The sequence below is a fragment of the Sinocyclocheilus rhinocerous genome, unplaced genomic scaffold, assembly GCF_001515625.1.
Source record: "Sinocyclocheilus rhinocerous isolate Xijiao unplaced genomic scaffold, SAMN03320098_v1.1 scaffold705, whole genome shotgun sequence".
Taxonomy (NCBI): domain Eukaryota; kingdom Metazoa; phylum Chordata; class Actinopteri; order Cypriniformes; family Cyprinidae; genus Sinocyclocheilus; species Sinocyclocheilus rhinocerous.
In genome coordinates, this window is record NW_015630576.1 from 8,651 (window position 1) to 30,353 (window position 21,703).

At 38.9% G+C, this 21,703-nt stretch overlaps 1 protein-coding gene across 2 annotated transcripts in view; it reads right to left on the bottom strand.

The window, feature by feature from the left end:
* Positions 1 to 14,372, bottom strand: part of LOC107740602 (uncharacterized) — a 17,008-nt gene extending 2,636 nt beyond the window's left edge. Inside the window, exons 1-18 of one of the 2 annotated variants that reach the window (XM_016553075.1) lie at positions 14,107 to 14,372; positions 9,650 to 9,824; positions 9,277 to 9,483; positions 8,793 to 8,912; positions 8,541 to 8,674; positions 7,355 to 7,411; positions 7,218 to 7,266; positions 6,921 to 7,133; positions 6,687 to 6,826; positions 6,537 to 6,605; positions 5,275 to 5,402; positions 5,073 to 5,181; positions 4,802 to 4,873; positions 4,508 to 4,651; positions 4,238 to 4,307; positions 2,481 to 2,550; positions 2,067 to 2,287; positions 1,670 to 1,926 (exon numbers count right to left, since the gene is read on the bottom strand). In XM_016553075.1, coding sequence (XP_016408561.1) covers positions 1,670 to 1,926; positions 2,067 to 2,287; positions 2,481 to 2,550; positions 4,238 to 4,307; positions 4,508 to 4,651; positions 4,802 to 4,873; positions 5,073 to 5,181; positions 5,275 to 5,402; positions 6,537 to 6,605; positions 6,687 to 6,826; positions 6,921 to 7,133; positions 7,218 to 7,266; positions 7,355 to 7,411; positions 8,541 to 8,674; positions 8,793 to 8,912; positions 9,277 to 9,483; positions 9,650 to 9,824; positions 14,107 to 14,250 — 2,379 coding nt within the window. In that variant the 5' untranslated portion in view covers positions 14,251 to 14,372. Of the gene's footprint in view, positions 1 to 1,669; positions 1,927 to 2,066; positions 2,288 to 2,480; positions 2,551 to 4,237; positions 4,308 to 4,507; positions 4,652 to 4,801; positions 4,874 to 5,072; positions 5,182 to 5,274; positions 5,403 to 6,536; positions 6,606 to 6,686; positions 6,827 to 6,920; positions 7,140 to 7,217; positions 7,267 to 7,354; positions 7,412 to 8,540; positions 8,675 to 8,792; positions 8,913 to 9,276; positions 9,484 to 9,649; positions 9,825 to 14,106 lie in introns of both variants that reach the window. The other variant, XM_016553074.1, reaches the window with a different exon arrangement.
* Between the last annotated feature and the right edge of the window lie 7,331 nt (positions 14,373 to 21,703).

The following is a 21,703-nucleotide window of genomic DNA, read 5'->3' on the forward strand; positions in this document are numbered from 1 at the left end:
GCACTGGATAGCTGGTCAATCACAGCACACCTTGCTTTTCAGACTGATGAGCTTTGTAAAAATCGACGCGTTTCAAAAATGCGGAGCATAGAGGAGAAACAATAATGTACAGTATGTGGAAAATAATGTGTTTTTTGACTTTAAACCGCATAAACACATTTCATTACACCAAATACACAAAATAATGTTCTTTTTAGCAGCATCATATGACCCCTTTAACACAATTAAAAAATTTCACTTTTAGGCAGGGGTGTTTCCCCCAAGGAGTCAAGGGAGGCAGTACCTCCTCAAAAACTCGAATGAGAAAAAAATTCATAGTACAAACAACAACAACACCAATATTACAAAATATAACATTACAAAGTGTATAAATCACTCGTTTTTCTAAAGAAACATTGTCCAACAGCAACACCAGCAGGTAAAGTTACAGCGGGAGTCCGCGTCTCTCTCGCCTCTCCTGAGCCCATTGAGTTTTAACAGACCCCCTAAGGTGTGTCGCGAGTTTGCTGGGGGGAAATTGAGAATGAATGGGGGAAAGCCACGTGAGAGGAGGCAATGCCTCCATCGCGATATGATTGGATATGACTGGTTATGATCGGCTGTGATTGGTTCATCTGGGAAATCCCACCTCTTTGTGTGCGTTCGTGAATCAGTCTGAATGAGCAATATAATGGCATTAATGGGAAGACTAATTTAAAAAGGTAAGTAAACAATTCACACACTTAGATATAACAACTTTTTTATGTCAAAACTTAAGACTTAAAATTGCATGAAAATATGAGCTGTGGGAGTTTTTAGTGAGTAATCAGCTTGGTGAAATTTAAAGTAAACACGGAAGACAAGAAATTGTTGAAAAACTAAAGCCTTTACAAACTGTAAATAGATTATATTCCTTGTATAATCACTGAAGCTGTCAGTCTTTTCATCGCAAGCTCATTAGTTCTGCATTCTCACAATCAAAGTTGACTACACTGCAGTGAATCTCTTATTTACATCTACACTTTAGGGCTTTTCACACTGCACTTAACTCAAGGTTATCATAGTTTTAAACCCTGCTTTTAACCCTAAAGAAATTTCACACTTGTAATTTAGAAGCAGGGTTAGAACCACTTTTTAAACAGGATTATGGAACCCTGCTCCAGAGAAGGGTTATTGCCGCTTTCGCATTGTGGTGTCAAAATTATACAATATGAAATGACCCTTTGTTAGAATGTTACGATCAGACGCTTATCAACCAATCACGTGCCTCATATTATCGTGCTTTGGACAGTCACAGAAACACCACGTATAAACAGCTGTTTCAGCGTTTGATGGGGGAAAAAAGTCAAATGGTGATGAAAAAATACATGATTTGAAGTGAATTTTTTACCTTCACAGCCTGAAAAGTCAATTCAGGAAATAGTATAGCCTGCAATATGAGGATGTGATATGCTAGAGCCTTGATGTAAACAGGTTGTATGCTGTATTCATCCAATCAATGACATTAACACCACAAATATGCAAATAAGAATGTGAACCCGGGGTTTAGGAATGTACGATGTTAACCCCTGGTAAATTATTAACATTGTGCTCCTTTGATATGGATCAGAGTGCATGTTAATACAAACCCACCCAAATGTCAAGACCAATTTAAATTTTATATTATCATTTAAACAAAAAATATTGATACCTCTGACAGTGGAACATTCCATGGGAGCAAATGGACATCCAGTATGTTTTCTTCCTGTCTCACAGTTATTGGTCGCAGAAAGACAAGTACTTGGGCAATGACAGGGGAAGGAGGAAAGATCATCCTTTTTATGAGCCCAAAGATGGAGAGATCTTTGATGTCAATCATCACATAAGCTTCAGTCACTTTAAGCGGATTCATTATTGCTACATTACCACCAGTGACATGTGCTACAGCTAAACAATCCATGTCTTCCTCTGTAAAACACATAAAAATAGTAGATAATTATATTTTATTAATATATGCAGATGGTTTTCCAACAAAGCTGATTATTTAAACCCTCACACTGAGAGAATTGTATGCATCCATCACATTTAGAATGTAGAAATTACCATACCTGAGAATATTTCACAGTGTGGAAGGTGCAGTCCTGAGATTGAACCATTAAAACAGTTAATGTCGTACAAGGGTCCTGCAGGCTGCATAACACGGCCCAAATGTTCTAACAGATGAGAATCCCATGAGACAGTGTTATAAAGCACCTCTCCTTCACCCTCCATCACAAACACAAGGCTGGTCAGACTGCAACAAAAATGACCAGCATATGGACACACAAACCTGGAGGACAGAGCATTTTCATTTTATTAAATAATAATGGCCTGCATCTTTTATTATGTGACAATACAGGGTGTGGATCATTTTTTTAGTAAAATAAACCCAACTAAATCAGCAACAGCAACTTCCCCGAAAAAGGAAAGAAGATGACTGAGGTTAACACACCAAAAAAAAAAAAAAAAAAAGGGTTCAATACCTGTATACATTTTTGTGTTTGTCTTTGTCATTTCCCTTATGTATTTCAGGTGTGAACACTTCTGCAATTTCTGAGGACTAAGGTAAAGGAAAAAAACACTTGGCAGCTAAAGTTTTCAAACAGGGTTCAAAATGATCACACACTAAAATATATATTAAGAGTAAATACTATACAATACAAAAAAAAAAAAAAAAAAGTTTAGCATCTAGGATAGCTAAAGTTTTCTCCATGACAATTGTGATGTCAGCTTTCTAAGATCACATAAAAGACAAATAGCATTTTATTGGTTATGAATAAAGTCATCTTTGATTAGTCAATAACACTCAGCAGCTGTAAAAAGAGTTTTTTTTATCTGGTAAGTCTACATGACAAAGCCGCAGGATTCTCGTGAAACAAGCTTGGCTTGCCTGCCGCTTCTCTCCCACTTCAAAATGAATTGAGCTTGTGGTTGTCGCATATACTGTGTACATGTAGTACAGCCAGATGGGGGAGGGTTCACTAATCAGATGAAAGGGGAGTTTCATGGCCGCCCACACATGCTTGTTTATGACTTTTTACACCTTTAATAAAAATGTTCAAAATGCACAAATTAATATAGAAAAATGACGATTTTATAAGTTTTCTTTGGCCAAATTAGAAGTAATTCTTCTCCCTGCATGTTCAGTTGAATATAACTATAGCAATGCAGAGACCTAATACATTACTTTAAAATAGGCATGGCAGAATCCTGGGAAGTTTATCGTCATGAAATTATATATTGGGTTATAATTTTGTGTGCTGTCTGGGTCACAGTATCAGAAAGGACCATGCATGGTTGCTCAAAACACGTACACTACATTGTGTCAGAGCGCTACACACGAGGCTTTAATAAAATATGGGTTAAATATATAAATAGCATATATAAATATATAAAATGATCATTTCTCCTACTTCTCCAGATACAAGCAGGCCTGGTTCCAGAATCAAGCCTTAATGTACATCTATTTTGACATATTTTTGCCCTGTCCATTGTTATGGTTATCACTATCATTGCACATCCGCATATAAATGCCGCATTCATATGTGAATGTCACTCCCGAAACTTTGCAGTGTGTAAGCAGTCCTCTTAGCATCATGAAAAACAAAACATATTCAAATTCCGAATGAATTGTAGCCAAGAAATCACGCAAAGAGCGCTCCCCTTGTTACTAAAAAGCTCATTTCAGTTGATCAAAGTCTCACAAAGTTCTGTTATAATCAGTGAAGCTGTACACTGCACAATGAATCTCTGATTTACATCATGTTACACTTTGTTATAATGAGAGACTCCTGAGCATGCAGCATTGAACACAACTGTGGTGTTTTGAGCGGTAAGTGAAAACACCACTTTTACAGTTTTTAGTGAAATATGAATTTTGAATAATGAAAAGTAGTTTTTGTCTGCTTATCCTATTAATCAGTGTTTGAATCATTTAAGAAGAAACTGCATTTTCTGTATTTCGTTTCTGGGTTAAAAAATGAAAAAAAGAATGGACGCAAAAGTACAGAGACCCTCACTGCACTGGAAAGATAGTATTACAAAAAAAAAAAGATGTACAGTGTTAAACAGCAACTAAGTCATGTATTGCATCAATCCATTGTCCTATAATGCAGGACTTCAAATTTCAAAATTGTAAACATCTTATATACACAGTAATGAGATCTAATGAATATTTAAAGATACTCAGATCTCAATTGTATCTTCGAAAGACTTGTAAAAGAGAGCTGTCATTGGATACTGAAGATTTTACGGAACTCTTCCTCAAACATTTGCTTCAGCCTGGCACCCATTCGGCCAAACTCATTGTCCTTTAGAGAGCAAAATACAAAAAAAAAATCTGTCAAAAATCAAATGTCCTCTTGTAAAGTTAATAATCTCAACAATAATCATCAATAATGTCCAAGATATGTGTTCACATATAAGATTGCAAAACAACTTCATTTTAACAAGCTATTGATCTGTTATTTGGTGATTTATTTATTATGTAACATGTTTCAGTGAATCTTACCCCACTGAACTTGCTGCAGTTGCTGAAAATGAGCTGAAAGTCAGAGACGAACACTCCTACTGTCTGATACTCTCCACTTTCCAACTTCTGCTTTATTCTGTCCAGCCACATCGGCCGAGTTATGACCTCAGAGTATCTGGACACCTGGAAGTCATTTTATTTCAAGTCATATTTTTCATCACTTTTATTCTATTTATAAACTATTTTAAATTAAACTAAGGCATGAAAAGAGTAAAATTCTGAAGCTGGGTCACATGTAAAAGACAGCAAGAAGAAAAAAGGAGGCAATCTCACCATTTGTCGTGGATCCTTAAACACCTTCTTGATGTCCTCTCTGTACACACATAACAGGAGGCAGTGGCAGTGCTAAAGATCACAAACAACACAGATATCCACAATTAGGCCCATAAATAATTGTTCTGTTTCTAAACCTGCTGAGCAGCCTATGTAGGCAGCACTTAAGGGCATTGAGGGCTGTTACAAATTGTGAGCACCTTAAATGTTTATGGTTATCTTTTATATTAAGGTGCTGAATTTGTGTGTGTGTGTGTGTGTGTGTGTGTACCAATCTGTATTGAGACACTGGGGCATTGAAAGCTTCTTGTTCAGACATGTTACTGGGGTCACACCATTGCAGACTGTTTCTTAACACGCACAAGGTACAAATCCATTCCCTACAAGCAAACACACACATATACAGAATGAATGTACAGCATTGCTTGCTGATTTTCTGATTTAATGATTTCTATTCTGTTTGTCTCTCTCACCCAGGTGAGTCTCCGTCTGCAGTTGGTAGGTGACAGTGTGAATGAAAAGCTCGTGGACACTCGTCACAACACACAAGATCTCCCTCAGAGCGACACACATAACACTCGTCATCATTGTTCTGGGCCGTCTAGTCAGAGGACGACATGACAAAACATAACATTTTATCATCATCACAGAAATAGTGCATTTTGCTCTTCTATATTACAATCTTGTTTTGATGTATGGAAATCTAAACACAACAAGTCATATTTTACTGCAAAAGGAAAAAAATTGTAGGCCCAAGATTTTTTTTTTAACATTGACATCATTTTCATAACCATAAAGGGAACAGAAGAAAGAAACTCATCAATAAAGGTTTAGAACCAGTGAACCAGTGAAGCATGAGTAAATGTAAAATTTAAAAAATAAAGACAACATAAAAAAAATAAAAAATTGTTATATATAAAATGTTCAGTGATTTTCACGACTTTATTCTATGAAAATCATTTTAATTATCATGTACCCATTAATGTACAGTTGAGGTCAAAGTTTACATCATTTACATTCAGAATCTGCAAAATGTAAATTATTTTACCAAACTAAGAGGGATCATACAAAATGCATGTTATTGTTTATTTAGTACTGACCTAAATAAAATATTTAACATAAAAGATGTTTACATATAGTCCACAAGAGAAAACAATAGTTTAATGTATAAAAATGAAAAGTTCATTTTTATCTTAATACTGTGTTGTTACCTGAATGATCCACAGCTGTGTTTTTTGTTTAGTGATAGTTGTTCATGAGTCCCTTGTATTCTTCAGAAAAATTATTTGATTTTGCAGCATTTTTGTGTATTTGAACAATTTCAACAATGACTGTATGATTTTGAGATCCATCTTTTCACACTGAGCACAACTGAGGGACTCATATGAAATTACAGACAGTTCAAACGCTCACTGATGCTCCAGAGGGAAAAAACATGAATCAAGGTTAAGTAAACTTTTAAACAGGGTCATTTTTATAAATTCAACTATTATTTTCTCTTGTGGACTATATGTAAACATCTTTTATGTGAAATATCTTATTCAGGTCAGTACTAAATGAACAATAACATGCATTTTGTATGATCCCTCTTATTTTGGTAAAATAATTAACATTTTGCAGATTCTGAAACCTCAACTGTACACATTTAATAGACTTAAGAATTTAAGTTAATATCATAAATTATTTTTATGATGACTGCTTATGATCAAATATTTCAGGTAGAGATGTTTCTCACCACATCTTGCTCTTTAGTACAGCATTTTTCACATTCACACTGAAGGGAATGGATGTGCAGGATTTCTTTCTAGAAATTACAAACAAACAAGCAAACAAATACATAAATTACATAATCATACTTTTATATGCTATCCCTCCCATTTGTTACCTTGAGTAAAAATTTGAGCATTTTTCCATGGCACAGTATATCTTTCTTCCAGTGTCCATCAGTGAGAATCGGTTCCTGCTTTACAAATTCCTCCGGAGTGAACCATCTTTCCTCAGTACGTATACACTTCCCACGACTCCCTGCAACACAACAATAAACAAATACTTCCCACTCAAACCTTTGACACAGACAAAACAAACTGAGTTCTGCACACAAATCTGTGCAATAACGTACCTGACGCAAACCTGTATTTGTACAGAGTCCCAGTAAGTGAAACACAGGTGACTGGTAAAGAATAAGCCTGGAAAACAGACATATCTGCCATGTCTTCTTCTTCCTCCTCCTCCTCTTCCTCAGCTCTCCCTCTAAACTCTGTTCCTCCTCCTTTCCCTCCCTGCTTTTGGAAATCTTCAGCATCGCTTTCCTCCATGAAACCGAAGCTTGTTTCTGAGTCTTGAGGAATAAAACACATTACTGCATTCAGACAGGCAGCAGAGAGCGTGTGAATGAGCGAGGATTATGGGTACTCACCTTCACTGAACCTCTTGTTTAAGATGACAGTAAACAGCTTATTCGTGTTCTGCAGGAAGCAACAAAGTAACTTAATGAATGTCAAATGAAAAACAGGAAAAGTAAAACCTGACATTGCACATAGAGTGACAAAGTACTTTTTGGACTTGTGTTCTCTTTGTACTCTTCCTCTGTGGACACAGAAGATGCCCCTCCTGAAAAAAAAATGAGAAAGGAACTGATCACACATGTATATCAGGGGTCTGCTGTATTTAATGTAACTACATATTTATCTCATATGTTATAAATTTAAAGGGTCAATACTAGGGCTGGGTATTGACACAAATTTCACAATGTGATTCAATTTCTATTCAAAAGCTTACAATTTGATTTGCTTCCAATATCGATTATTTTGGATATATATATTAGGTATATTTATTACATGGAAAATTTTCTCAAGAAAAAAAAACCTCTCAACTAATGCTGTAAAATATACAAGAGAGTCAGTTGGTACTACATTTTAATATTGTGTGTTAAAATGAACTGATTTGTATACAAACACTTAATTACACTCAGTTAAGTTTTTATAATAATAAAGTTACAATTACATAATTATGTTTCTACTCCAATACATTTTTTTAAAATATAAACATTTAAATGGTGGCTGTCATACAAACTTGATGGATTTATTCAAACAAAATAGGCCTATAATTGCCCGTTATTTTTTTCCCAGCCCTAGTCGATACAAAAATATGTGCTGTACTTCTGTTGCTTTCTATTAGAAGCACGTTCCTGCTATAGGCTCTGCACCTTTTTCTTGCCATAAAAATGGACGCGGCCATTTGTAAATTCTATGGGTCTAGCTTCCGGTCTCATCCGCGTCTAGCTATTTTTAGCTGTACAAAACAGTTCGTTTTGCTGCTTGATATTGAAAACGTGTGTCTTACCATATTATTTTAATCTTAATTATGAACACACTGGTTTGTAGTGCAAACAGATTTACCGTTTACTGCACGTTGTTATTCTTCTCGTTATTTCCCTATAGCGGCTAATGAACTGGAAGTCTCGCCCATAGGCTTACTTCCGCATTGAAGAAAAAGGTGGATAAGTTCCTAGAGTTGTACAATCAAATATTTTTTTTTAAATAGAAAAAAAGGTGCAGTTTTCTTTCAAAACAGTGGTGGATGTACCGATTAAGAAATCAATTAAAAATGCCACTAAAAAGTTAACTTGTGCATGCAGTGTACAGTAAGTTTACAGCAAAACCAAGGACAATTTCCAAATCCTTGTTTTTAACAAAGATCCCAAGAATCCCAACAATCTGTAAGTGCTTGCATTATTTACTTCGATGAGTTTCTTAAGCAGTGTGTTTCTGCAGCGGATGCTGGTTTTCCAGCTTTTGCACTTTTCCTTCCCCGCAAACTTCTCAAAAGCATTTGGGGTGAACCAGCGCCCCTGGGACAAAATACACTTCTCCCCTACAGGAGACAAGGACAGGATGCATTCAGACTGATCTTTCCACCCATAGAAAGTATATTAAACACAAACTGTAATAAAATTAAGAGAAATTATAGCAAAAACTTAGTGATGGTGAACCTTCGGGCAGTTTGTCCCGATAGAGAGTTCCTTCTTTATCCCCACAGGTTACAGGCAGCTGAATTTTATAAATAGGCCACTTCCAAATCTCCTGTTTGTCACCTTTCTTCACAGGAGATGCTGAGAAAGAGAGAGAAGACGACACAGATCAGGAAAGAGTGAAAACACAGGAATAGGACATCAGGCACCAGGAAACAGAGTGTTATTTTAGTATCACTGAGATTCTATTATAGTTTTTATTATTATTTTGAATTAATTTTAGGTCACATTTTAGTAATTTTGTGTTTTGCCAGTTTCATCTTGGATTGCCTGAGGATGAGGATTTTGGACAAACTTTCCTTTAAGGTGATGATAAATGGGGCATCACCTTTTTAGTTAAGATTTACTTTATTGCAAGTAACAAAATTGTTTTTTATCGTTTTAGTTTTAGCGTTAACTATAAACCCTGAAGAGAAATTAGACCTGCTGTAGTTCAGGGACTCACAGGATGAGGGTTTTTTGGCTGGTTTCCTCCGCTTGGGTCTGGAAGTAGAGGAAGGACCAGGATCATCACTATCCTCACTACTTTTGTCATCTTTACTTCTCTTTCTTTTGTAGCTCTTCTCCTTCCCTTTCTCTGCCTTTCCTCCACTCTTCTCCTCCTCTGTCTGTATCTCAACATCCGGAGGTTTCTCATAGATTTTGAAAGTGCCTGGGACAAAAAAAAAAAAAAAAAAAAAAAAAAACTTAACAAAAGCAAGTGGTCCATATATACTGTACATATATATGAACCCGTTCTTGCTTTATCATAGCATAGTAATGCAGTGTGAGCCTCCAGATAACAAAACATAAAGCTGATAATAATCAAAAATACTGACCATCCAGCAGACTGCTTCTGAGCTTGCTTAGCTCTGGGTACTGCTGCAGGATATGATCTTCAAACACACAGCGCCAGAACTGTTGTATGTCCTGAGGTCTATTTTTCTCCACCCAGTCCAGAACCTCATAGAAGCCCTTCTCCTTCTGCTTACGAGTACGCGTGTTTTTCACATTCTACAGACAAAAACAGAGAGAAGGAGATAAAGGAAGATGGAGGTATGTATGATCAGACGCCTAAATATGCAAAACAATGAACTGACACATTATAACTTTTAGTTAGTAAGTATAGTGGAGGTACCATGGTAAAGTGATGGTAATACCATGATAGTAAGATCAGTAAGAAGAGGGAGGCACTAACCATAAAATTTCTCAAGAGCAGTTTTTGAAGGGGACACAAACAATACAGCTAAACTTGTACTTGTAATGATGTGTAAACAAATGAAAACTTAAGTTACTACTATTAGTGTAGCAGGGAGACGATGGCGTTATTTTAATGACAAATGTCAAGAGCGCATTATTGTAGCGCGAACGAACATTAATATAATGCGCGAGCACGAATCTCTTCCCTCGCACGTGGATTTTCTTTGCTCTCGTATGGCAAGCCAAAAAAAACAGAATTACGCTATAGATAAATCGCGTTTAGATACAAAACGCCGTTTTTTACGGCGTTTAAAACAGCATTAGCGCCGTCAAATACGCTGTCCTGATAGCAGACGCTGTAAAAAACGTGCATAAACGGTAAAAAAAAACGCCTTATTTAACAGCGTTTTGGTGTTTGTAAAAAGCGCCGCTTTTAACGCTGTACGGCTTGCCACAGGACGCCGTAAAAAACGCCGTTCTGATTGCACAAAAGCACGCGTTAGTTACGGCGTTTTCCTTGTAGTATAATGAGCCACGCCCGCTGATTTGAATTGCTCCCAATCAATGATGAACAGAACCAGACCAGACTAATTTACTACGATCATTTAGCGGAAGAAGTGCCTGTGAACTGATAGGAAATATTTATGTACAAAGTAACTTTTTGTATATTTTCATCTCTACTAACATTGAACATAGGCCGATTCCACGTCTTTATCATACCTTAATGTAATTATTAATATTACATGGACAGCATTTTAGCATACCAACCCAATTGTATATATATGAAGAGTTCAGATGCAAAAGCCTCTAAGTGCCGTCTGAAATTTTCATCTAAAATTAGCATTTTTATCAGGCTCCTATATTTATGATAATTTATTTCACTTTAATGGCATAGAAAATGACCTATACTTTGCCACTAAAGTAAACTTACTGAACCTAAGCATAGGAGCTTGATACAAATGCTAATTTTATAAGAAAATTTCAGATGGCACTTAGAGGCTTTTGCATCGTTCATAGTATAGGCTAACGGAAGTCAGAGAAATGTGTAAAAGCTGTGCAGCTACAGAAGTTGGAGGCAATGGTCCTTAGCCTTTTTGTTAGTGTTTGACCCTGGTTCAAGTCCTGCAGTGACACATTGCTGCCACAGGCATATTATTTTTTCTGCTCAATTATGTCGTAATAATGAGATGGTATGTCGTTAAAACGACATATTTTCTCGTAATAACGAGATGTTACGTCATTAAAACGATATGTTTTTCCCGTTATAGAATATGGTTACATTATGTGAGCGTGGTAAGTGATTGTCCGCGCTGCTGTCGCCACAGTCCTGACGAGGATCTGCAGGAGGGATAATAGAAATACGCTGTTTTAAATGTATTTTAATGTAATGGTTTTTATTGTAGCGGCATGTTTATCAGGATTAATCTCTATAATAATTATAGAATAATAATTGCACTCAGACCCAGAGGATATGACTCGTTTAAGATGATCGAAGAACCAGTGGTCGTGGTGGGTCAAAAACTAACAAAAAGGCTAAGGCTACGTCCACACGAAGCCAGAGCTTTCCCTATCCAATCTTTTTTTTCTCCTCGTCTCAAGAAATATCTGCATCCACAAGAAACCACAAAACCGACACAAAACATGCCAGTATACATCCGCTAGTATACATGCCAGACCAGTATGTGGTGCTGTAATTCTGCCACAAAGATACACCGATACAAAATGTATGCGTATACAGCTAAATGCGTAAAAAAAGTTACTTTGTACATAAATATTTCCTATCTTTTCACAGGCACTTCTTCCGCTAAAACGATCATGGTGAATTAGTTTGGTCTGGTTTTGTTCATCACTGATTGGGTGAGAGCAATTCAAACTTACTGGCTGTGGAAATCTGGCTGTGGCTAATTATACTACAAGGAAAACGCTGTAAATGACGTGAGCTCTGTGCAACCAAAACGGCGTTTTTTTCGGCGTCATATGGCAATATTCACGCCGTAATCACAACAGCGTAGTTTGCGGCGCAAATACTGTTTAAAACGGCGTATTTGACTGCGTTTGGCTGTAAACGCGATTAATCTATAGTGTACCTTTGGGCTTGCGGACGCGCGCTCTCAGATACACGCTACTTTCACCCAGAGAGAGTGTGCGCACTTAAAACGTGCCTCTCCCATAGACTGTATAAAAACATGGACGTAGTGTCCGTGACGTCACTCGTAGGTTTCCGAAGAGCGTTTTTGAAGCCTAAATTAGGCGGAGCCAGCCGTCGCCATCTTGGCACGTCACTCCCGGATAATCGAAAATGGGCAAAGAGGCGGGAGCAGGTTGCTGAAACCATGCCCACCTAGCTCGACGGTGGTGACAGCAGCGGCAATCCACCTGTCACTCAAGTGGCCGCGCCCCTAACCTTTGAACCAGGCTGTAAACATGTTTTTTTTCTGCTGTAAAGTTGGGCATTTTAACATTGGGAGTCTATGTGATTGACTCCCTTTGCAGCCAGCCTCTAGCGGCCAGTTGACGAATTACAGTTTGTCACTTCCTTGTTGGCTTCGCGAGAGAGAGCGGGAGATTGCCGCCAGTGTTGCCAATTTAAGGATTTTGTCGCCAAATTTAGCTACTTTTTCATTGTAGCTGCGACTTTTTTTTTTTTTTTTTTTCGCCAAGGAGCTTTTTTAGCTATATTTAAATAAAACTAGCGATTTTTTAGAGATTTTTTTTTTTTTACTTGGCCACACCCTGCCGTAGTCCCGTGACCTCTCACGTTTGCTCTCAATCATGCCAATGAGTCTGCGCAGTGAACACATGACGCACACCACAATTTCATAGCATCAATCAAGATGCCGGAGAAAAAATGAACATCTTGTTTTAACCACGGACACAAAAGTTATACCACAATTCATGCATGTCATGTCAACCAGATACTGAGAGAGAGACAGTGCATCATCGTATCATGTGTGCTGGGATGCAGTATTTTGCACTTACTTTGTAGTAATAGAGTGTGTTGACTGAAATAAGTTTGTATGAATAAAGTTTTTGTTTTTGGAGAATCATAATATCTCTTATCTGTTGTATTTGAGCAGGACAGGGATGCACTTTGGTGACACATAAAACAAATTCCAAACATTATGTGCCTTTCCATCATTTGCATCATGTTTGATGTGCTTGCAGATCACAAGCATTTCCTAATTTCACTTCAGAATTTTTTGTTATACTTAATCTTTTGTTATATTTTTTATACTTTTATCATTTGTAAAGTATATATATATATATATATATTTAATTTCCTTTACCTTTACCAAATTTACCTGTATTTACTTTGTTTTCATATTTGGCGACTTTTTGTGAAAAATGGAGACTTTTGAGGGAGGTTCTAGAGATTTTCTGAGGGAGGGGTTTGGCAACACTGGTTGCCGCTTGGTCTCTCCTCGCACTCAAAGTGTGCGTGTGCGCGCGCAAACTGTGTCCTGTGCACTTGCAAAGAGAAAATAATCACTTCATTCATCCGATGATTTAAGTGAATAAAATAGCCAATTGGCAGCCTTACTTACTGGAGTTTCACAACTATTGACTTTGTTCTCTCTCACCGCACTTGTGTGTGTAATATAAAAGAGGAAAGCATTTAGACCAAAGCACTGTGAGGCAAGGGAGGGGGAGACTAAAAATGTTTCTAAAGTTAAAACGCATTTTTTCCCCCCCTGTTTGCGTTTGTGTTGTTTTACTACTTACACAATTATTTTAAGTATAAAACATTTACAATACACAGCGTGTTTTTTTAATCATATTTTTAGGGGGGGGACAACCCTCAGATGGGGGGGTCTTGTCTCCCCCGACCACCCCCCCCGGGATTTCCGCCTATGCATCAGGCTTCTTGCGATTAATATAGATGCGGGTAAAGACGTGCCTGTTCGGCCAGAGTCGCGCAACTTCGGAAGCGGAGCCGCGCGTAAAGTTACAAATAAAGTTACAAGTTACTTCGCAGCACGAAGAGGTTATATGCCCAGTGTGCCTGTCCGCTACGCCACTGGTTAAGAGTTAGTCAGATAATAAAATGAACAAGGTGGGTGACACAGAGTGGGTATGTAAAGATGGCTGTTTCTACCTTAAAAAGTTTCTCTGGCACCAGATCGTGGTCGCGCAGCTGAGTGAGGAGTCTGTGCGGTTCTTTTATGCACGAAATCTCCGTCTTTTTCCGGTGGAAGAAAACCTGCAACTCTTCATTCGTTTTAAAGTCTAACGGGTCCATTTGGCCGCGGACACTATAGAAGAACGGAAGACTTTGTATATACTTGACACGGGGACTACAAAAACAGAAATAGTTGTTTCCAAAACTCTCGCCTGTCTCTGACAACCTGGTTAATAAAGCGAAAAGAATGCGGAAGTGGTGTATCACAAGCGCTAACCTGTTACAGAATTGGATTTCCGCCAACCGGATCTTTCCATCGGTTTCTTTCAAAACAACTACAAACAGCAGGGCGCGTAGCTATATTATAGGCACCCCGTTTCGACGTTTTATTAGGATGTTAATCGTAATTTCATGCGTTCCAGTTCCGTTAGATATACAGATGCGAATGCTGATATTAAATGTAACTTCTGACTGAAGATGTTTTATTGAAATGTAGGCTATTAGCCTAAACCATGGTTTGATCAACCTTGTGTTTTGATAAAACTGCCATACAAGTTTAAAACAAGTTTTCTAGTAGGCTACGTTTTATTTATAACATGCTATAGGCCTACGGTTAAGTTGTTGTTGTTGTTTTTTTTTCCTGAAGTAGGCCTATATGCTAATTATAATGTTTCCCCGTCAGACACATACATTTGTAAACACTGTTTAACCAATTCATTAGCCTATAGATCCTATTCAAAAGAACGAATCCGACATCACCACAGCTGAACCGAGCAGGCACAGCTTTATGCAGAACTCGGTAAATATACATTGTTATCAATCCCCTAAGTGATCTACTTCTTAACGTGGTTTTTGTGGCGTTTGTATTCATATTGTTTTCAAGGAGTTTGTATTCAGTTGTTCTTTCGTCCACCAGAGGACGCAAATTATCCAGAATAAAATGTTGAAAATAAAATCATGGCTCGACTGTCCAAGTTTGTTCAATTACAGTGTTAAAAAAAACATTTAATAATAAATACTATTTAAGGGAAAGTATATATGAATACAAAAAGCTATGTTTTTAAAACATTTTAAACACATTTTTGTAACTTTTTAAAGGGACACATTTAAAGTAAAATATTGTTAAAATGAAGTTTTGAGAAAAAAATAAAGTAGGCCTAGTAGTAAACTCCAGGAAAACATCTTGGAGCGCTACTTGCTGAAAGGACCTCCGTTTAATAATCCAAGAAGGTGCTCTTTGGTTGGGTTCAAAATTATATCTATAGAAAATATGGATCCAAGGTACTTCTGGTTCCAAAATGTTAAAAAGCCTTTATATGGAACTGGAAGAAGTGCCTTGGCTCCGTATTTTCTATAGTAAGCAAACTCGTTAGATTCTCTTATTTTTGTTATCGGTTAGCCTAAGTCTATCGGTTTAGAGTCTCTAATATTGATGTTTCTTATATTGATAGTGTTTAACAATGTACCGTTTAAGCAATAACATGTTATTATCAATGTATTTTATAATAACAGGTTATATGATTTATTACATTAAATCATATAATATATTTTAACATGAGCAGTAATATACAGCCACCAAACTGCTGCTTGTGAAATTGTCACTCTTCACAGAACCCAAAATGGCTGTTTTGGAGAATACCAAACTAAAATATAAAAAATGAAGCAGGAACGAGTAGTACATCTGAGTCACTTTCAGTCCCCCTGGAACTGTATGTTGAAGAGATAGTTTACTTACCCTCATATCGTTCCAAATCTTTGTGACTTCTTTCTTCTAACACAAAAGAAGACATTTTGAGTGAATTCTCTGAAAGAGTGCAATGCTTGAAAAATACTTTCCGTAAGACTGAAATTACCTCAAAATCCGAAATCACAGGAAACAATAACACATATCAACATGAAAATAGAATTCTCTATTTCATTCAAGTGCAATGCTTGAAAAATACTTTCCGTAAGACTGAAATTACCTCAAAATCCGAAATCACAGGAAACAATAACACATATCAACATGAAAATGTCTGTCTCCACATCCTGCCCCTCTTCCTTCTCTTTACCTTGCATTAAATCACTCAAATTACCCAGAATAGTACCATGTTAATTTAAGAAATAGATTTTCTTCAAATAGTTAGTTCTGGGAAAAACACATTTTTTTGTGTAGAATGCAGAAATCACTTGGTTTGATATTTTATATCTAATTCAATGACATTACAACACAACATATCAATCAGTGAAGACAGACCTGACAGATGTATGTGGGCTCAATAATAAATGTCATAAGATGTGTTAACGAACACCTTCTGCAATTATGTATTAGGGTTTTGTAACAAAACCCTGCATTGGTGGCAGGTGCTACATTTTCTCTCTGTTTTGGTATTTATATGTATTTATTACTCATGGTCTTGTGCCTTATGTAAGCATTTCCCATGTGCACTGTATTCCCAGTCTTCTGAAGCCATACTTGGCAACAAGAGTTTCTTGCAAGATATCTTAGACGTTAGCACTGTTAGTTCTCATCTCTCATTTGCATATCCACATAATCAAATGCCACCTGAGAACCAAGCATACATTTCATTATCATTGAATGTTTGTTTGAATAAAACCTATTCAAATGTTTGTAAGTAAGAATTTTTTTACGGTAGCCATTGACCTCCATAGTATTTTTTTTTTCCATACTATGGAAGTCAATGACTACCATCAATCATTTGCTTACCAACATTCCTGTTGTGTTCATCAACTCATACAGGTTTGGAAAAGCTTGAGGGTGAGTAAATGATGACAGACTTTTCATTTTGGGTGAACTATCCTTTTCAGTGAACTGTCCCTTTAAATGCAAATATTAATTCCTTCTGAGTTGGTAGCACATCATAAGAATCAAACTGGAGACGGCAGGCACCCTTTTAAGGAAACATGAGCACACACAAGTGCACAGGCTTGACGTCAGAAATCCTGGATTTAACAAAAACATACGCACATGATCAGGCCATACGCAGACCAGCACCAGCCTAAAGCCAGAGCTCTGCTTATCTCCAAAGATCCTTTACATAACATGCAGCAGTTGTAAAAGAAGACACCTATGAAACCAGCTTTTTAAAGCAGTGGCCAACTGGCAGGAGTGGATTTGACATGTCTTTATTATCCCCAAAGTGCGGAGCGCCGCCACAGACACCATCCACCGCAATGCCCGCATCATTAAATCAGCGGCTCGCTGCCGCACGCAAAGAGGCCGATCCCCAGCGTAAAATCATGAACGTGTGGCTTTTGCATTTCCACATACACAACTCAACTCCAGTTACACAACAGATGCAAATGTACCCTAAAGCGCAAACAAACCAAATTACAGAGATGTTACTAATTAATCAAGTGCACTCTGAAAGTATGAAAAGAGCAAAGCTATGTTTGAAATCGTAGACTATTCTATGATGTGATTAGTATGCAAACCTGCATGAAATGGCAGGATCAAAATGTGCAGTATCCAATGGCTATGTTTGAAATAAAGTACTAAATTACTACTTAGTGTATGCAGCCTACTTTAAAAAAATCTATGATCAGAATAACATTACATTGCTGCTGCTGCAGTACTGTATATTGTATAGCCTGCTGTATAAAGCATGCAAAGAATACCTGATCAACCTACTATATTTGTCTAAAAGAGCAGTATACAAAGGAGTTTACTGCGTAGACAGAAGTTACAGAGGCATTTTTTACATTCATTTTTCCTATAGGGATTTTTTAAAAAGTCTTTGTTAAAGCATTAGGATAAAGGAGGTTTAGCTATAAAGCAAGCCAACCACTGCATGAGGAATGACAATCAAATTAAAATGATGGTGAAATATAAAACTATTCATTTAAAGTTGTTAGTTATATCTATAGAAACAATATATTTTCTGTATATTGTATAGCCTGCTGTATAAAGTATGCAAAGAATACCTGATCAACCTACTATATTTGTCTAAAAGAGCAGTATACAAAGGAGTTTACTGTGTAGACAGAAGTTACAGAGGCATTTTTTACATTCATTTTTCCTATAGGGATTTTTAAAAAAGTCTTTGTTAAAGCATTAGGATAAAGGAGGTTTAGCTATAAAGCAAGCCAACCACTGCATGAGGAATGACAATCAAATTAAAATGATGGTGAAATATAAAACTATTCATTTAAAGTTGTTAGTTATATCTATAGAAACAATATATTTTAAGTTTTTTTTGCAAAATATGCATACATTTATACACAAATATTTCATTGTTTTAAAGGCATAGGGAAACAGCTCATTTCATCATTTCATAGGAGCAGGACATTTTCTGCAGTGCTCTTTTGGAGCAATTTGCTCACAGCCACTCTCTGATTGGTGAATTTTCTGCACAGCCTCATGGGTAATGTAGTTTTTGACCATGAATTCTGCTGATAACATGGTTATTTTAAAAATAAGTTGGATTATTGCAAAAAAAAAAAAAAAAAAAAAGGGTTTCAAAATAAAATTCTGTCTTGACTCAACAATAGTATGTACCAGAGCTCACAACAGGTCTGTCTTTCAAGGTCTCTCAGTTATCATTAAAAATTTCCATACTGAGAAAATAAATTGAAAATTTGACATCTGGAACCAGACTGTTTCACTCTACACTGCATGGAATACTGTATCCTACAATGCAGTGCGCTTGATGTGAACTTCTGTTTCCAGTGTGATAAACTGGAAACAATATCAGTCATGATTTTCCTTCCTGACTAATCTGATCTGATCCATTTCATCTTCCGTTGATGCATATTTCTGTGTTAAACGTTTATAACTGCATAATTTCACTTTTTAAATTTTTTTTATCATTATGCCGTTCCATTGCAAATACCGCCAGAGCATTCAATTATGCATGTATCCAAATAAATAAGGAACAAAATGGCTTGTTAAAATTCACTAAAATGTGACACATTTCCATATTTATCTGTTCCGCAAACCCAATTTTTTGTATATTATTTACCTCAATTTGACAAAGCATCACACATTACAATCCTTTGCAGCATCTTCAAGACAACAGCCTGCTGTTTCACTCATAAATACACAAGAGCATCCTGCCATCCTGTTTAATACTGTATGTGTCAAGAGGCTAGACGTCAAGCTCAGGGACAGACTATTAAATATTCATCCCCTTCCCTTTTTCTACTCTTTTTCTTGTACATTACGTTAATAATTCTTCTCGTCTGTCAATACTCTCTCCATTTATTCATCTTCCACATGGACTGTTGGTCTGTTATTTGGAATTCAGACGGAACTGCTGAGGTTGAGGAAGCATCTGGAATCTGACAGTTCCCTTTCGATTCGGTCACTCTACATTGCTATGGGAATTACCCTTTCCTCCAAATACTACTGAAGCCTTATTGAATCACGCCAGTGAAACTGGCCAATGGCGTTCAAGCGCGTGAAATATGAGGAGCTCCCACTCTATATAAAGCAGCGCTTGTACGTCATCCATTCAGAATCTTTTCCTTCAGCCAACCTTCTACAAGAAGCAAGAAGCCTATCATCAAGAGTACTCACCGTGATCTACATGCTGCAGTGGACACGCCTTCTCTCCCCTGCTGTGTTCCGGTGAGCTTTGGACAAGGATGACCTCTCGCGATTGCCTCTCCTGCATGGAGCCAAGTGAACTCTCCGATGGCCACAAATCATGCGTCTTTTGCCTGGGTCGCGCCCACGCAGAGGCGGCGCTTGGGGGGTCGGACTGCCCCCACTGCGGAGATATGAGCCTTCGGACTCTGAGGCTCCGTGTTGCCATCGTCCAAGGTGATGAACTCGCCCACATAGCTCTGCCGCGCTCTTCCTCTGCAGCCTCTTTTGAGCCAAGGGAGTAAAGTGCCGCGAGCTTCCAATGTGGACCTGTCCGGGTCAGGTGACGAGCTCGCGCCGGCTCAGTGTCCACGCGCTCCTCACCCCCCTGGTGCAGGTTCCCTTCCAGTGCGCTTCATGACCGCTGATCTCCGTCCCTCCCCCGGCGCGCGAGATATGATGTCTTTCAGTGCCATGGAGGATACTGAGGATGAAGATAATGCCATTTCGGTGGCAGCGTCTGCGAGGGAGGAGTGGTCTAACAGCCCGCTGGATTACACTGCACCCCACGGCAGCGACGCGGGGGATCTCTATTATAGTGATGTTGAGCTCCTAAGCATCCTGACCAAGGCGGTTGATGAGCTCGGTTTGGAGTGGGTGCCTCCTGCCGAGCTGGCCAGAAGCCGTCTGGATGAGTGGTACCTCCAGTCGGACCGCGGCCGAAAGGACACCCCGCGGAGGCCCGGCCCCTTTTTCCCGGCGGTGCACGACGAAATAGCTAAGTCATGGAACGCGCCGCTCACCAGTCGAGTGCACAATCCGAGATCCTCCCTCCTGTCATCTGTGGACGGCGCTGACCGAGTGGGGTACGTTAAACTTCCCCCCGTGGAGGAAGCCGTCGCTGCCCACCTCTGTCCTGCAGCCGCGGCGAACTGGTGAGTGAGAAACAACACGTCTCTCCCCTCTAAACCTCCCACCGCAAACTTCACTGGCAAGGCTTTTTCCGCGGCAGGCAGCTTCAGCACTGCACGTCATGGCGATACTCCAGGTGTATCAGGCCAAACTTCTCAAGTCTCTGGATGAGGGAAGTCTTCAAAGAGCTCCGACGCGCCACGGATCTGGCCCTCAGAGCGACGAAAGTTACAGCTCGCGCGATCGGCCACAACATGGGGAATCTTGTAGTGCTGGATCGTCACCTGTGGCTTACCCTGACTGAGTTGAAAGACTCAGAGAAGACGGCCCTTCTGGACGCACCCGTGAATCCATCAGGTCTCTTTGGAGCGGTGGTGGAGACGTTCATGGAGCGCTTCGTTGAAGCGCAGAAACAGTCTAAGGCCATTAGCCACTTCCTGCCAAAACGCGCCAGCACGAACCCGCCTGCGCGTTCCCGCTCCTCAGCACAGCGCGCGGGAAGACCGCACGCCTCTTCTGCTGCTGTTCGGCACGAACATGAGCCGGCAGTGAGGCCAAGACAGCCGTGGCCGAAGCGCCGTCAGGGCTCCAAGAGCCAGAGGCCCCGCCCTGACAGAGGCAGTAGGCCACCGGCTCCGGAATCAAAGCCGCGTTCCTGATGCGGTCTCTCGGAGGAGGAAAGCTGCACCCAGCGCCGAAGACGAGCCACTGAAGAAGTCTGCTCACTCCGCTGTGTGTGTTCACCACGCCTCCCTGCCTGTTGCGGGCGGCAAGAACGATTGTCATGTTTGTGTTTTGACTGTTCCACTATGCAGTGCAATAAAGTAAAAAAAAATACAAAACCTCAATATCAGGGCAATTTTCCTCCTCTCACTCCCCTCTCCCCCATCACTCACTCTCACACTCGTGTGGTATTAAACTCCCCGCCCCCCAACGGCGAGTTATCCGTCACGGTGTGCAGCCCGCTGTCACAGTTCACAGAAGCGTAGCAGACGCTGCCAAGGGTATCAGAGTGGGTTATGAAATCAATAAAGAACGGCTACACGCTTCAGTTCTTCTGCAGACTGCCCCGTTTCAACGGTGTGTTAATGTCCACTGTACCGGAGCAGAATGGCTCAGTTCTGCCAGAGGGGA